We start from the raw sequence: 16,563 nt of genomic DNA, 5'->3' as shown, positions 1-16,563 counted from the left end.
TACTTTAAAATTTTTTATTTATTTTTATTGAAGTATAGTTGATTTACAATGTTGTGTTAGTTTTTGGTGTACAGCAAAGTGACTCTCTCTCTATATATATTCTTTTTAAATTTTTATGGATTTATTTGCTCGGGCTTTCTCCAGTTTTGGAGAGCAGGGGCTAGTCTCTAGTTGTGGTGCACCGGCTTCTCATTGTGGCGACTTCTCTTCTTGTGAAGCATGACTTTTGGAGCACGTGGGCTTCAAGAGTTGCAGTACATGAGCTCAGTGGTTGTGGCACACGTGCCCCGCCGCATGTGGAATCTTCCTGGACCAGGAATCAAACCTGTGTCCTCTGCATTGGCAAGCGGATTCTTAACCACCGGGCCACCAGTGAAGTGCGCGTATTCTTTTTTATACTCTTTTCCATGATGGTTTATCACAGGACATTGAATATAGCTCCCTGTGCTATACAGTAGGACCTTGTTGTTTGTGCATTCGACACTTTTTTTTTTTTAACCTTGGTGCTGGTTTAATCACTAAGTCGTGTCTGACTCTTGCAACCCCATGGACTGTAGCCTGCCAGGCTCCTCTGTCCATGGGATTCTCCAGGCAAGGATACTGGAGTGGGTTGCCATTTCCTTCTCCAGGGGATCCTCCTGATCCAGGAACTGAACCCAGGTTTCCTGCACTGTAGTCAGATTCTTTGCCAACTGAGCTATGAGAGAAGCCCCCCCCACCTCTTTTTAATCTTACTTTTCTTTTCTTTTTTATTAAGTTTTATTGGAGTATAGTTGCTTAACCTTTTTAATGTGGCTCCTGGGAAATTTAAAATTACACATTCAGCCAGCATTGTATTTCTACTGGATAGCACTGCCTTTAGACCCTTCAAATACAGAGCACTCTCTATGCTTCATAAATAATCCCATCGTGTCCTAAATAATCCATGGTGTCCTCACAGTGACAGAAACTGAACTTAAAAAAAATACTTACGTAGAGCAACTACCATGCTTGGCCATCTGCTCTGTGCTATGTCCTTGATGTGCACTGTTTCATTCAGTCCTCACAGCAACATTATGAGCAGGGGAGCTCTGACTCTGCCCGTTTTCCAGAAAGGAAAACTAAGGCTGGACAAAGTTAGGTCATAGCCACACGGAGAGTGAGGGCAAGAGCAGGAGACAGGAGGGCACCAGCACTGTGTGCACACCCAGCTCGTTAGTCTAGTGTCCTACCAGCCACAGCATCCCCCGGCCCCTCCTCCTCAGGAGACCCCCTAGGGTCTCACAGTCTTAGAACTGCACCAGCTCCTCCCAGCTACAGAAGATGGAGTGCTGTCACCCTCAGACACCACCCCCAGCCATCTCCCTCTTTGTTGTATCAGTCAATGCAAACATGATTAAGTCCTTCTTGATCAAAAGCAGCTTCAAGGCTCAGTTCAGTTCAGTCGCTCAGTCATGTCCGACTCTTTGCGACCCCATGAATCACAGCATGCCAGGCCTCCCTGTCCATCACCAACTCCCGAAGTTCACTCAGACTCACGTCCATCGAGTCCGTGATGCCGTTCAGCCATCTCATCCTGGGTTGTCCCCTTCTCTTCCTGCCCCCAATCCCTCCCAGCATCAGAGTCTTTTCCAATGAGTCAACTCTTCGCATGAGGTGGCCAAAGTACTGGAGCTTCAGCTTTAGCATCATCCCTTCCAAAGAAATCCCAGGGTTGATCTTCAGAATGGATCTCCTTGCAGTCCAAGGGACTCTCAAGAGTCTTCTCCAACACCACAGTTCAAAAGCATCAATTCTTCGGCGCTCAGCCTTCTTCACAGTCCAACTCTCACATCCATACATGACCACAGGAAAAACCATAACCTTGACTAGACGGACCTTAGTCGGCAAAGTAATGTCTCTGCTTTTGAATATACTATCTAGGTTGGTCATAACTTTTCTTCCAAGGAGTAAGTGTCTTTTAATTTCATGGCTGCAGTCACCATCTCCAGTGATTTTGGAGCCCCCCAAAATAAAGTCTGACACTGTTTCTACTGTTTCCCCATCTATTTCCCATGAAGTGATGGGACCAGGTGCCATGATCTTCGTTTTCTGAATGTTGAGCTTTAAGCTAACTTTTTCACTCTCCTCTTTCACTTTCATCAAGAGGCTTTTTAGCTCCACTTCTCTTTCTGCCATAAGGGTGGTGTCATCTGCATATCTGAGGTTATTGATATTTTTCCCGGCAATCTTGATTCCAGCTTGTGTTTCTTCCAGTCCAGTGTTTCTCATGATGTACTCTGTATATAAGTTAAATAAGCAGGGTGACAATATACAGCCTTGACGTACTCCTTTTCCTATTTGGAACCAGTCTGTTGTTCCATGTCCAGTTCTAACTGTTGCTTCCTGACCTGCATACAGATTTCTCAAGAGGCAGGTTAGGTGGTCTGGTACACGCTAGGCTTATCTCCTTGTCATCCTCACATTCCAGTTGCAGGTCATCAGAACACTATTTTAGTCTGGCGAAGTCCTAATGAATCCACAGTCAGAATTCATTCATTTGTTCAACTGAGCCAGCCTCGAAACTAGGTACTCTGAATACAATGGTAAATCAGATTAAGACTGCTATTGTCCAAGCTCAACACAGTCAACACAAGCTCTTGCTAATAACAGTTCCTGTCTTAGGCTCCCTGGTAAAGAATCTGCCCGCCAAGCAGGCAGGTTCAGTCCCCGGGTCGGGAAGATCCCCTGGAGGAGGAAATGGCAACCCAGTCCAGGATTCCAGCCCAGATAATCCTAGGGACAGAGGAGCCTGGCGGACTACCGGTCCAAAGGGTTTCAAGAGTTGGACACGATTTAGCAATTAAACAACAACAGGTAGAAGAGTAACCATTGCTACAGATTAATGACAAATCAGTGACAACAAACAGAACACAAAGAAAAGCAGAGCAGATGAGGGAACGTTACTGCCAAAATTCCAGGCTGCTTCTGGAAATTACCCAGTCATGCAGACGCAGAACTTGGACTCCGCTCCACAAGAGGGCGCTACAAAACCGCTTGCGCGGGGGGCAACGCCGCTCTAGGCCACAAGCCCCGTTTCAACTGCATTTCCGCCGTCGCTGTGCGCGTGGAGGCGGTTCTTGCCCCTTTGTCCACGTTTCGTCGTGGATCCTACGCCATCTGCACGTATCCGGGTTCCATCCGCGGACACCGGTATTTTCCCGCACTGTTGGCTTTGTCTCCGCCGCTCTCCCGCGCGGTCTGGTCGTGGGGCACCCCGGGTGAGTCCTCTGCGGGAACCGCTGGGCACGTGGTCCGCTCCCTGCCCAGCCCAAGGGGAAACAGACCCGAGAGGGGAGTACAGGCCGCAGGTCGCCTCAGAACCCTCCGCTCCCGGTTCCGAGCCCGTCCCCTGAGCATGTGGGTCTCTCGGGACTCGTCTTCTCGACAGAGGGGCCTCTGGTCGTCTGGCCTCCGGCCGGCGCCGCTTCGGAATATGGGGGTCCCCTGGCCTCACCCATCTGTGTGGAAACTTGGGCTGGCCGACGGTGAAAAGCGGGTCAGGGGATGCGTGGGCCCCAGGTATTGCAGGGAGGTTCGTGCGGAGCCGGTGTGAACCGCACACGTGCTGCGCCAGAGCCCCCCGATCACATCCCATCACCTCCGACTCCAGTGTTTCATCCCTTGCAGCCGCTCCTCGGTTGCCGGGCAGATAACCTTCGTGACCGTTAGCCCATTTCCCCTCGGTAACCTCTAAGGGAAAAGTGTTCAAACCTCCACTTTGAGAAAGCCCCCAGGGCCCTAGAAGGGTTCGCACTGAAGGCCTTCCCCTCTCTTTCCGGGCCAGGCCCTGCGCAGCTGAAGACCCTGCCTCGGGCGGCTCCCCATCCCCTCCTGCAGGACCCTGACCCTCACTGCCTGCCGCGCCCCCGCCGTGTCCAGGGACTGAGCTACTGCAGAGGGGATGGTTCCTGGGCTTGAGGGTTCTGGGACCTGCCTTGCAAAGCCCTTGTGCAGGAGGATGGCGTGGGTTTGGGGGCCAGAAAGGCCAGAGTTCGGATCCTGACTCAGCCCCTCATTAGCCGGGGAACCAGGGATGAGTTCCTTTATTCTCCTGAGCGTTCCTTTCCTTCAAGGGGGAAAAAGGCAATCACTCCGGAAGGGCAGAGGCCTGGTCTGTGTTCTTTTTATTTGAACTCACAGTTCTTGGCATGGAGTAGGTCCTCAGTTGGTATTTGTGGGGTGGATGAGTAATTGAGGCTTTTTTTTTTTTTTTTAACCAGAAGTTAGTCTTCCCCCGGCTTCTTTTGATGGGGGTCGGTGGAACCTTTTCAGGAAGTGAGGCTAGTGCCTGGGGTCCTGGGCCTGGCTGGGCAGCTTTCCCCTACCTGGGTGGAGAGCCGGCTTCTAACCCGGGCTGCTCTGCCTGATTCCCCATCTGCCCTTCTCTGCCCCTGCGTTCGAAAGTGATCGTGGGCTGCCTGTGCCTTGGTCATTGATAGTGCAGGGAAAGGAACTGCTGAAAGCATTTTCCCGGTGTTTGGAGGGTTCACTCCTGTCCCTTCTGAACTCTGGAGCTGTCACACACCTCCCCACTCCTACTGCTTTTTTAGACACTTCCTGGCAGCTGATGTCAGTTGACTGCCCTCTGCCTGCTCAGTGCTGGTTTCCGTGAGGCTTTGGGAAAGAATGTGGGTGGGTTCTGCCACTGCAGTGGTCTTGTGACTCTGGTCTCTGGTCTCAGCAGCCCTAAGACCTTGTTTGCCACTGGATTTGTAGTGATTGCAGGCTGCCTGTGTCCTAGTTGTTGGTAAAATGGGCCGAGGAAAAGTTGCAAGAATTTTCCTCATAATTCAGGTGATCCTTGCTTGTCCCTTCCAAACCGGACAGCCCTTTAGTTGCTGTGACAGTGGCCAAGCCCAACGTGCACTGAGGATGTCGGGAGCCTCAGACCCGGCTTCCCCAGCATTCACACCCCGGGTTTTCCTGCTGCTGAGCATGATGGTTTCCTGTCCGGTTGGCTGATCACCTGCTGGCCTCTTGTTCCCTGCAGGAGTGTCACGTGGCTGCTTTGGGTGAGAGGTGTCCTCGGGGAGAGCCAAGACTGAGACCCAGGTAAGTGGTGTCCTGCTTATTCTATCCTGCTCATCCTCCCAGTTCTGTGCAGGCTGGGAGGCCAGAGGTGTGGGGAGTGAGGGTGCAGTTGGAGGCCCGGCCCCTTTCTGCTGCTGAGAGCCCTGGGTGGAGGCTGCAGTGATGTTGAGAGGATGGAGGTTCACACCCAGTGACAAGCCGAGGGCTCTTCTGTGAGCCTGAGCAAGAGCTCTGTATGGTGTTCAACCCTGGTGGTGTGTACACTCACTCCTTCGGAACCCAGGGTCTCTCCGCGTTTCTGCCGTCAGTCTTCCCTTTGGCTCTTGGCAGGGACTGGGTAGATCTGCCGTCTTAGACTGTGAGTCTGGTTAGTGCTCCTTCTGCTGGTCTGCTCCTCGTCCAGGCCGCTTCTCAGGGTGCTGGCAGTGGCGTCTCTGCTCGGCTCCCTCACTGCCCTTCTCGGCCCCTGCATTCGAAAGTGATCGTGGGCTGCCTGTGCCCTGGTCATTGATAGTGCAGGGAGAGGAATTGCCGAAAGCCTTTCCCCGTGTTTGGAGGGTCCATCCTGTCCCTTACAAACCCTGGCGCTTTCGTACATGTCTGTCTTTCCCCTGATTTGTATTGCTTCCTGGCACCTAGTGCCATGTGCTCACTGAGCTCCTCTCTTCTGGAGTAGGCCCCTGCCTCGGGTCTTTGGGCTGGCAGGGAAGGGCTCCCCTCCTGGAAGCTTTCTCTGCTTCCTCCCCACACTGCTTCCCACATCCTCAGCCCCACCACCCAGCACTAACCCCGCCTGGGAAACTTGATTTGCTGGTTGTGCCCGTTATGCTGTGATCTTGAGGGCAGTGCCTCTTCTGACCTGACTATAGCAGCTGGTCATAAAAGCGGGGGGGAAACCAAAGAGGTAGAGATGCCCTATCTGTTGCAGGGAGATCGGACTCCTCCCATTGCGGAGGGTCAGGGCACCATGCCCTCCGGCAAGCCAGCCTGCTGGGTCAGCCTCCTTTCCTTCTTCCCTGGGTGTGTCGTTTCTCTAGCGAAAGGTAGGCTTACTGTTACCTGCCTTTAATCCTGCTGGGGGTGATTTTCTAGTAATAGACTGGACAGAGCACAGTGTTGTTGAGAATATATATGTACTTAATCGCTTATACTAGATGGTGGCCCCACGGCCCTCTCCCTACAGCTGTTGGCCCTCCCAGTCCATTCTGGTCACTGCCAGTCAGCCACAGGCTGCTCCGCAAACCCTGACCTGAACATGTTGTTTTTAATGAGGCGGATGTGCAGCAGGTTGATCACAGTTGCCCCACCAGACAGATGACACGACTCTGTGTAAGAGACATTGCCCCTTCTAGTCCTTTACCCCGCAGGAGACCACCAGGATGCCCTGCTCGGGCAACTTAACAAGCCTCCATACCTACCTGGGGACAGAATAAGATGCTCTGTCTCCAGGCACAGGGAATAGCTTCTGTCCAGGGATCTTCAAACTCCCCCGAGAAAGTGTTTGTTGCTATGCTTGCCCTATTATCCTGCCAGAATTCTCCAGCAGAGCACCCAGAAGCTCACGACTGAATTGCATCTGGCTGTCTTAAATAAAAAAGGGGAGATGCTGGGAGCCAACACGGGAGATCCCACCCATCCCATGACAAGGTCATGTGGGAGAGCCTGGCGGGCAAGACAGGATAAGGACTCAAGGGACTCCCCATCCTCAGCCATGACAAGGTCATGCAGAAGAGCCTGACAGGGCAAGGCGGATCAGGTCTCAAGGGGTCCTCTGCCCGAGCATCTACCCCAAAACCAAAATCTGTCTGTTTACTGTCTGCTATACTACACTCTTCTGACATTAACGGGCTATCCCCGACCACCTTTCTCTGGAAAATTAACTTAGAGCTCCAGTTAATAGTCTCCTGCATATAAAAGGAGTGTCTCAGCTCAAACCTCTCTGCTGGCAGTCTAGCTTGTGTGACAGGTTTATCCACACTCTTGCTACTACGCACATTGATTGTTTATAACTTCTCAACCATAAACACCACAGAGAGTTTGGAGTATTTTGAAAGTCTTAGTTAGCATAGGGCTTTTCTAAAGATAAAAATCATGTTGGTGAAGGGTTTCATTGCTGAGTTAATGATTGCCGCCAGGCCTCCATATCCTCAGGCACCTGGGAGTGTATTAATCAATGTAATTGGAATGTAGAAAAAGAAATACAGTCGTTTTGATGTTAGCAATATTAGACTTTTGAGTTAATGAATTTTCTCTTTGTTTTAAGGAGAAGGCAATGGCACCCCACTCCAGTACTCTTGCCTGGAAAATCCCATGGATGGAGGAGCCTGGTAGGCTGCAGTCCATGGGGTCGCTAGGAGTCGGGCGTGACTGAGCAACTTCCGTTTCACTTTTCACTTTCATGCATTGGAGAAGGAAATGGCAACCCACTCCAGTGTTCTTGCCTGGAGAATCCCGGGGACGGGGGAGCCTTGTGGGCTTCTGTCTATGGGGTCACACAGAGTCGGACACAACTGAAGTGACTTAGCAGCAGCAGCAGCAGCAGTACTCCTCTTTCTCTGTTATAAGTCGTTTTATCCTTGCTATGTAAGAATGTAACTTTATCACTTTTTTAAGACTAAGCAGATTTCAGAAAAAAACATCTTAAGGGAAAACAAGTTTTCTGATTAACCTTTATCAGTAGAAACAAAGGCTTGTAAGAACAAAGATATGCAAAGAACACTCTGTCTTTAGATAAGGGTCAGAGTAGCTGACCCTGCCTGACTTTGCTTTTTACATTTATCTCTCTGTACAACTTAAAGTATAAAAGCTTCCCTGAAAAATAAAGAGACAGACCAGTTCCTCGAAAAACTGGTTTCCCCCATGTCGTTCTTGCTTTATCTTTCTCTTACTCTCCTTTTCAGGCTGCTTCCTTGGTGCGCAGGGGCTTGCCGTGTTCACTTATTTGCCTGGGCTTCTAAGACCTGAATGGGAAGGCGCTCTGCGTCTTCACTCCTTCGGGAGACTGGGAGGGTGCCTGCGGCCTAGGTGAACGGTGCAAGTTCCTTGTCTGGAACTTTATTGGCTTTCTGCGTAAAAAAGGAATATCAGCCTCTTTCTCTCTTATATTTTCCTAACTGCTATATTCCTTCTTTATCTCTTTCTATGAAAGTGATGTCGCTCAGTCGTGTCCGACTCTTTGTGACCCCATGGACTGTACCCTACCAGGCTCCTCTGTCCATGGGATTTTCCAGGCAATAGCACTGGAGTGGATTGCCATTTCCTTCCCCAGGGGATCTTCCTGATCCAGTGATCGAACCCAGGTCTCCCACATTGTAGACAGACGCTTTACCGTCTGAGCCACCAGGGAAGTCCTATCTCTCTTTATATCTCTAAATAAATCTTTTTAGGTTGCTGACGCTGTAACTGGGGCTGGACTCTGGTAAGTGGCACCTGGAACAGGCTATCCGAAGGTAGGTCTTCCCCAGTGTGCAGTTTTCGGACAGCTAGGCCCCCACTCGGTGCTACAGACCCCCCTGCATAAGATAGGTAGGGAAAGAGGGGTGGGAAGTTTTGGGTTGAAAAGAAACCTGGTTGATAGGTTGAAAGAAACCTGAAGTGTTGATTCTTGCAATATAAAACAAGAAATCTGTACTGAAATCTGACATCTTTTTCTATAAAATTTCTGACATGGGTAACAGTGAATCTAAAGAAGGACAGCTTTTTATAGGAGTAATTTTGCAATTGTTAAACAAAAGAGGAATTAAGGTTAAGAAAACTAATGTTCGATGTTTTTTTACTTTTGTACAAGAGCAGTGTCCTTGGTTTCCAGAAGAGGGCACTGTTAACTTAGATACTTGGGAAAAGGTAGGGAAACAGCTAAAAACTTATTACACTCAGCATGGTCCGGAAAAAGTACCTACTGATACTTTTTCCTTATGGAATATGATTAGAGATACTTTAGATCCAGCTCACGAATCTGAAAAGGTACATGTTAAAGAGGGAAGTGAGGAGGAAGAGTCCAAGCCTGACTATCGACAGTTAAACATGCTGTCTGCCATGAACACTGATAGTCATGCTGAGAATAGAGATGAAAAGAAAGATCAGCTTTCACCTCAAGATGAGGAAGATTCAAAAGAAGTGGCAGTTCGATATCATTCTGATGAGGATTCATCTTTTTTAGCTAAAGATACTCCTAAGAGCCTAAGAGAAATATCCCCAAGTAGACCATCAGTAAGATTTAAACATCAGACAGTTAAAGGATCTCTAGAACAGGAGAAGAAAAACATGGGGCGCCTTCGTTCCCCCATGCCTCCCCCTCCTCATAGGGATGAGGGGCCTCCGCTAGCAGTTCCCTGGAGAAGGGTTCTCTCTAACCCCGAGGATGAATTTGATCCCCACCTTGAGGCTTGTTTTAGCGATAGGGGAGAAACCCCCTACTGGGAACCCCTTCCGATGAAAATGATTAAAGAACTCAAACAGGCTTGTGCCTTGTATGGGGCTACAGCCCCATACACTATAACAGTATTAGAGGCCTTAGCAGCCAGATGGATGACACCCCATGACTGGAAGACAGTTGCTAAAGCTTGTCTGTCTAGAGGGCAGTATGTACTTTGGAGAGCTGAATATGAAGATCTTGCCCAAAAACAGGCTGATGCTAACCAAAAATATGGCCCAAGATATATTGTAAAAAGTATGTTGACAGGGACTCATGAATTTGGAACACTAAGAGGACAGATGGGATTAGACGGAAGAACTCTAGATCAAGTAACCGCCTGCAGCCTTGGGGCTTGGCGACATTTGCCTCAAGGGAAAGAATCAACCTCTTTTTTAAACATTAGACAAAAACCAGAAGAGCTATATGAGGACTTTATATCACGACTTACAGAGGCAGTTTACAGAGTAATTTCCAATTCTGAGGCAGCTGAAATACTGATAAAACACCTGGCATTTGAAAATGCTAACTCTACCTGCCAGGCCGTTCTACATCCTATAAAAGAATCTGGACAAATAGAAGATTATATCAGACAGTGTGCAGACATAGGACCAGCAGTGATACAGGCCATTGCCATAGCTGCAGCCATAAAGGGAAATTCTTATCAACAGGAAGTACAATCCTTTTTTGCAAGCAGGAATAACCTGTCAAAGAGTCGTTCCAGTAATCCAGGCCAGAATACTAGTTTATCCAAGGCCTGCTACTCTTGTGGACGGGAGGGACACTTTGTCCGCACTTGCCCCCAAAAAGCAGCTGGTTCTTATATGCCAAATCCTGCCTCCCTGGCTGCAGCTCCTAATCTTCCTAAGGTTCTTTGCCCTCGTTGTCAGAAGGGATATCACTGGGCAAAGGATTGTAGATCAAGATTCCATAAAAATGGAACCTTGCTAGTTCCTGACCAGCAGTTGGAAAACAGGTTGAGGGGCCAGCCTCAGGCCCTGACAATGATTGGGGCAACAATGCTGAACCCATTCATACCCTTCATCCCATCGCAGAACTCATCAGAGCAACCCCAGGCAGCGCAGGACTGGACCTCAGTTCTGCCACCTCAACAATATTAATGCCAGATAGTCCCACTATAAAAATCCCTACAGGGGGAAAAAAAAAAAAATCCCTACAGGGGTTAAAGGTCCATTACCGACAGGCTTGGTAGGAATTATATTAGGCAGAAGCTCCTTAGCTATGCAAGGTTTGACAATATCCCTGGAGTGATTGACTCAGATTATACAGGAGAAATTCAGATAATGATTTCACCCCCAACTAAAACTATTCAGATTTGGCAGGGACAAAGAATAGCTCAACTTCTACTTTTGCCCTACTACACTGCTGTGGGACACACCGCTACTCAAATGGAAAGGCAGGAAAAAGGATTTGGGTCCAGTGATAGGGCCTTTTGGATAACAGAAATTGCTCAGAAATGCCCCATGAAAAATATCCTGGTCAGTGGCAAGTCTATTTTGGGGCTATTAGATACAGGAGCAGATGTCTCTTGCATCACTGGGAAAAACTGGCCCAGCTCCTGGCCCACGCATACTACTGAAAATGAGTTGGTGGGGTTAGGGAGAGCCCCCGCAGTAGTCAAGAGTGCAAAAATATTAGATTGGCAGTTTGAGGATACCTGTGGGACTTTCCAACCCTATGTAGTTCCTTCGTTCCCCTTTACCTTATGGGGGAGGGACGTGCTGTCTCAAACGGGAGTGCTACTTTTTTAGCCCTGATGATAAAGTGACCTCCCAAATGCTCCATATAGGCTATGATCCATCAAAAGGATTCGGTAAACAACAGACAGGAATAATTGAGCCAATTTGCCCGACCCCTCGACAGCTACATTCTCGACTGGAGTGTCTGCCAGGAGCCAGCGTGAGGAACTCCGCCTGTGGCAAAGAGAAAAACAGAAAAATAAAGAAAAATAATCATAATAAAAAGGATTCTACAAATAGAAATGTTTATCTTATGGCCAAATAGAACATTTTTGTCAGCAATGTCCTGCTAAATAGAGACAACAAGCTGTGCCAATCAACCCCAGGTAGCTCAGGACTAGACCTCAGTTCCACCACAGCAACAATATTAACCCCTGACGTGCCGGTTACTCAGATTCCAGTGGGAGCGGCCAGCCCCCTGCCTGAGGACATTTTGAACTTGTGCTAAGGTGTAACTCGCTTTGTTTTCAAGGAATTTCGGCGGTGCCTGGTGTAGTAGATTCTGATTATACTAAGGAAATTAAAGTTTGATCTCGCTGCCTGCTAAAACTGTGCAAATTAATAAAGGTCAAAGAATAACACAACTTTTGCTTTTACCTTAACAGACAAGAAAAACCTTGACTTCTCAAGGTAGAGGCCCCAGAGGATTTGGATCTAGTGATCTAGCTTTTTGGGTGCAGGAAATTACTGCTTCTAGGCCTTTGAAAGATCTTTTAATTCAAAAAAATAAAAATGTCAGGGCTGTTAGACACAGATGTCTCTTGCATTGCTGGGAAAGACTGGCCAGCTCCTGGCCAACACATACTACTGAAAATGAGTTGGGGGGACTAGAGAAAGTGGTATGTGGAGTGGGAACGCTGCAGAAGAAAAGGTGAGGGAGAGTTTAGAACCTTTGGGAGTAGTGAGTTCCCTGTTGCTGGAGGTATTCAAGCAAAGATTAGATGGTTGCTTGTCATCTAAAGAGCTATAGACCTGATTTAGGTTACAGAAGGATAACTGGAGAAGCTTATAAAGATACTGTGCAACACCACTTTACTTGCTTCTTATATTTAGGTCTGCCAAAAGTTTTGAAAACTGATAATGCCCCTTTGAAGCTGCGGAGAGATTGTTTACTAACTTTAAATGATTTCCAGAAATTATTAGGAGATATTAATTAGATACGCCCACATTTAAAACTGACTACTGCAGATTTAAAGCCTTTGATAGCTTAAAAAGAAAAAAAGCGATCCTAATCCCAGTTCTAAGGGAAAGTTGACTAGTGAGACAGAGTCAGCTCTTGTTAAAGTGGATGAGGCTTTAAATGAGCAGTTAATTAGGATTGTGTGAAGTCGCTCAGTCGTGTCCGACTCTTTGCGACCCCATGGATGGTAGCCTACCAGGCTCCAGGTCCATGGGATTTTCCAGGCAAGAATACTGGAGTGGGCTGCCATTTCCTTCTCCAGGGGATCTTCCCAACCCAGAGATCAAACCTGGGTCTCCTGCATTGCAAACAGATGCTTTACTGTTTAAGCTACTAGGGAAGTGAACTGACATACGTAAATGCCATGATCTTTCATAAGATTATGGTCTCAAACTGGTGGTAAACTGATACTTCAGATTAACAGTGCTGGGTAAAAATGGTGACTAGTTATGGAAAACAGTGTGCGTCAAAAAAATCAGACACAGAATTGCAGTATGATGGCAGTTCTACCTGTGGAGTATAGAGGAAAAAGAAGTGAAAACAAGAACTCGGACATTCATAGACCTGTGTTCATAGACCTATTAATTAGGATTAATATAACCAAAAGGTGAGATTAAATTACTCTTGCCACAAAACATACACCTACAGGATGCTTGTGACAAGAAGGCCCATTGGTTCCATCTACCAGTGACCCCAAGAAAAATAGTTTTATCCCAGCTTGGTGGCACAATTAATTATATTATTAAAAAAAAAAAGAGTGTGGAACTTTTTGGAAAAGAAGTAACAAATACAGTGATTCCATTCAATAAGGATCAACTGCAAGTCTTTTACAAAATAGTGATGATTGGCAAGTTGCCCTGATAGATTTCAGGGGTCAAATTTTGTTTCATTTGCCCTTAAGTCCCCCATTGCATTTTTTGAAAACACATCCAGTAATTTTTCTGAAAATTTTTCTATTCAGCCTTTGAAAGGGGCTATGACTTGGCCTCTGGTTAAGTGAAAAGATCTCCTTATAGGAGAGTCGAAAGGGCCAGCTATACTGCTAACTTGTGGGAGAGGGTATGCTTGTATTTTTCCCCAGGGTGCTGAGTTGCCAATTTGGATCCCGGACAGACTGATTCGCCATGTCGCAGTCCCTCAGACACCTGGTTCCTCCACTGCTGCGACCACAAAAAAAGAGAAAGGGCACTCCTCTGCCCCTGCCTCCGCCGCCCACCTGAAAAGTCCAGCAGACTCTAAGACAGTCGGCAGCAGAGATCCCAGAAGAACCACCCACTGAGCAGAGGTCATGGCTTTACATAAAAGACCGTGATCCTCCTTCAGTTCAGTTCAGTCACTCAGTCGTGTCTGACGCTTTGCGACCCTATGAATTGCAGCATGCCAGGCTTCCCTGTCCATCACCATCTCCTGGAGTTCACTCAGACTCACGTTCATGGAGTCCGTGATGCCATCCAGCCATCTTATCCTCTGTCGTCCGTCCCCTTCTCCTCCTGCCCTCAATCTTTCCCAGCATCAGAGTCTTTTCCAGTGAGTCAACTCTTCGCATGAGGTGGCCAAAGTACTGGAGTTGATCCTCCTTAATCTTAGAGAATTCAGCATTAGTAAGAGCAATTACTTCTGTTACTGTTACTATTACTCTTACTGTGGCAGCAATATCGTTGACTCAACAAGTGCAAATGCCCAATATGTTGAAAAATCATTTTAGGTGTTTGGAATAGCTCAGATATTAGTTTAGATTTAGGGAAGCTTCATAATCAGATACAGACCATGGAACACTCCTGATTAGATTTTACTGCCGCAGGAGAAGCTGCGGGGGACTGCCCGTGAAGGGTTAAGTCTTGGGAGCTGCTCGGCAGGTTATGCAGAGCCTTAGGCATGTTCCTAAGCTCCCTGTCCCGCCCCCCTGAAGAATTTTTATAGCCCTTAAGGCTCCGGGATGTCTAGTTCTTGCAACACTTCATAGAAGATAGATTATCTTATTATGTTCTGTACACAATGGTAAGGATCTGGTGATTGTATCCTGAGATTAAAAACAGTCTTGTAAATGTCATAAGTCACGTATATTATCCTATATATACTATAGCATAATAAAGAAAGGCATCAGCCATTTTGGTCTGATCCTCTCAACCCCATCTTTTGTCTCTCTCTTATTTTTCTTAGCGGGGATGCTCCGTTCTCTCCCTGTGCAGGTGCGACTCTTGCTTGTGCTGGCCGCGGCAGGTGGCGCCCAACGTGGGGCTGTTCGACAGTTTTCCTCGCCACTACTCTTGTTAGCTGAAAAGAGTGAGTATATAAGTATACAAGTGATTTAAATTAAGGAGGAGTAGTAAGGTATATAGTTGAGAGTATAAATATGGGACAGACGCATAGTCGTCAATTGTTTGTACACATGTTATCTGTAATGTTAAAACATCGGGGAATTACTGTTTCCAAACCTAAATTAATCAATTTTCTTTCATTTATTGAGGAAGTTTGCCCTTGGTTCCCCAGAGAAGGCACAGTAAATTTAGAGACATGGAAGAAGGTAGGGGAACAAATTCGGACTCATTATACTCTACATGGCCCTGAAAAAGTCCCTGTTGAAACTTTATCCTTTTGGACACTAATTCGTGATTGCCTGGACTTTGATAATGATGAATTAAAACGTTTAGGAAATTTATTGAAACAGGAAGAAAATCCTCTCCATGTTCCTGATTCGGAACCCAGGTATGCTGTTCCCGAGGGAGTTGAAGGCGACCCTCCGTTTTCTAAATTATCGCGTCCTTCGGATAATGATGATTCACTTTCATCCACAGATGAGGCAGAATTAGACGAAGAAGCTGCTAAATACCATCAAGAAGATTGGGGTTTTTTAGCACAAGAAAAGGGGGCGTCAACATCTAAAGATGATTTGATTGTTTAAAAAACCTCACTGTTGCTTTACAGAATTCAGGAATTAAGCTTCCTAATAACAACTCTAAACCTCCTTCTGCTCCGCCTCCTCCCCCTGCCTATGCTCCTTCCATTATAGCAGGTCTCGATCCCCCTCCGGGGCCTCCTCCTCCTCCTCCTCCATCTGAGATTATGTCTCCGCTGCAGAAGGCATTGAAGCAAGCACAACGACTTGGTGAGGTCGTCTCCGATTTTTCTCTTGCTTTTCCTGTCTTTGAAAATAACAACCAGCGTTTTTATGAAGCGCTGCCTTTCAAACAATTAAAAGAGTTAAAGATTGCTTGCTCACAATACGGTCCTACCTCTCCATTCACTGTTGCTATGATAGAAAATTTGGGTACTCAAAATCTACCCCCAAATGATTGGAAACAAATAGCTAGGGCCTGTCTTTCGGGGGGAGATTATTTACTATGGAAATCTGAATATGCTGAACAGTGTGCTCGTATAGCCGATGTCAATCGGCAACAAGGTATACAGACTTCCTACGAAATGTTGACTGGTGAAGGTGCTTTCCAGGCTACTAATACTCAACTCAACTTTTTACCTGGTGCATATGCACAAATATCAAATGCAGCTCGACAGGCATGGAAAAAACTTCCTAGCTCTAGTATTAAGACAGAAGATCTCTCAAAAGTCCGACAGGGACCTGATAAGCCTTATCAGGACTTCGTGGCACGGCTCTTAGATGCTATAAGATGCCAAAGCGCCGCGCTAGATCCCGGAGAGGCTGCGGATACAAAATGGGGCGGCTGCGGCTTTTTGGGCATACATTCCCGATCCACCTACGATTCAATCATTAGGATGGGATAAAGAAGTAGTACCTGTCTATGTCAATGATACAAGTCTTTTGGGAGGAAAATCAGATATTCATATTTCTCCCCAGCAAGCTAATATCTCTTTTTATGGTCTTCCTACACAATATCCTATGTGCTTTTCTTATCAGTCACAACATCCTCACTGTATACAGGTGTCAGCTGATATATCTTATCCTCGAGTGACTATTTCTGGCATTGATGAAAAAACCGGAAAAAGATCGTACCGTGACGGAACCGGACCTCTCGACATTCCGTTTTGCGACAAACATCTAAGCATCGGCATAGGAATAGACACTCCTTGGACTTTATGTTGAGCCCGGGTTGCATCGGTGTACAACATTAACAATGCCAATACCACCTTTTTATGGGATTGGGCACCTGGGGGAACACCTGATTTCCCTGAATATCGAGGAC

At 47.2% G+C, this 16,563-nt stretch overlaps 1 protein-coding gene across 1 annotated transcript; it reads left to right on the top strand.

Moving 5' to 3' along the window:
- LOC106502793 (endogenous retrovirus group K member 19 Gag polyprotein) lies at window positions 3,061-16,177 on the top strand. The gene is given in 5 exon segments (XM_018057850.1): window positions 3,061-3,239; window positions 5,012-5,073; window positions 8,439-8,470; window positions 14,593-15,294; window positions 15,297-16,177. Coding segments are annotated over 2 exon segments (1,386 nt in total). The 5' UTR covers window positions 3,061-3,239; window positions 5,012-5,073; window positions 8,439-8,470; window positions 14,593-14,756; the 3' UTR covers window positions 16,145-16,177.

The sequence above is a fragment of the Capra hircus genome, chromosome 13, assembly GCF_001704415.2.
Source record: "Capra hircus breed San Clemente chromosome 13, ASM170441v1, whole genome shotgun sequence".
Taxonomy (NCBI): Eukaryota; Metazoa; Chordata; class Mammalia; order Artiodactyla; family Bovidae; genus Capra; species Capra hircus.
This window is presented reverse-complemented; position numbering and strand designations above follow the sequence as displayed.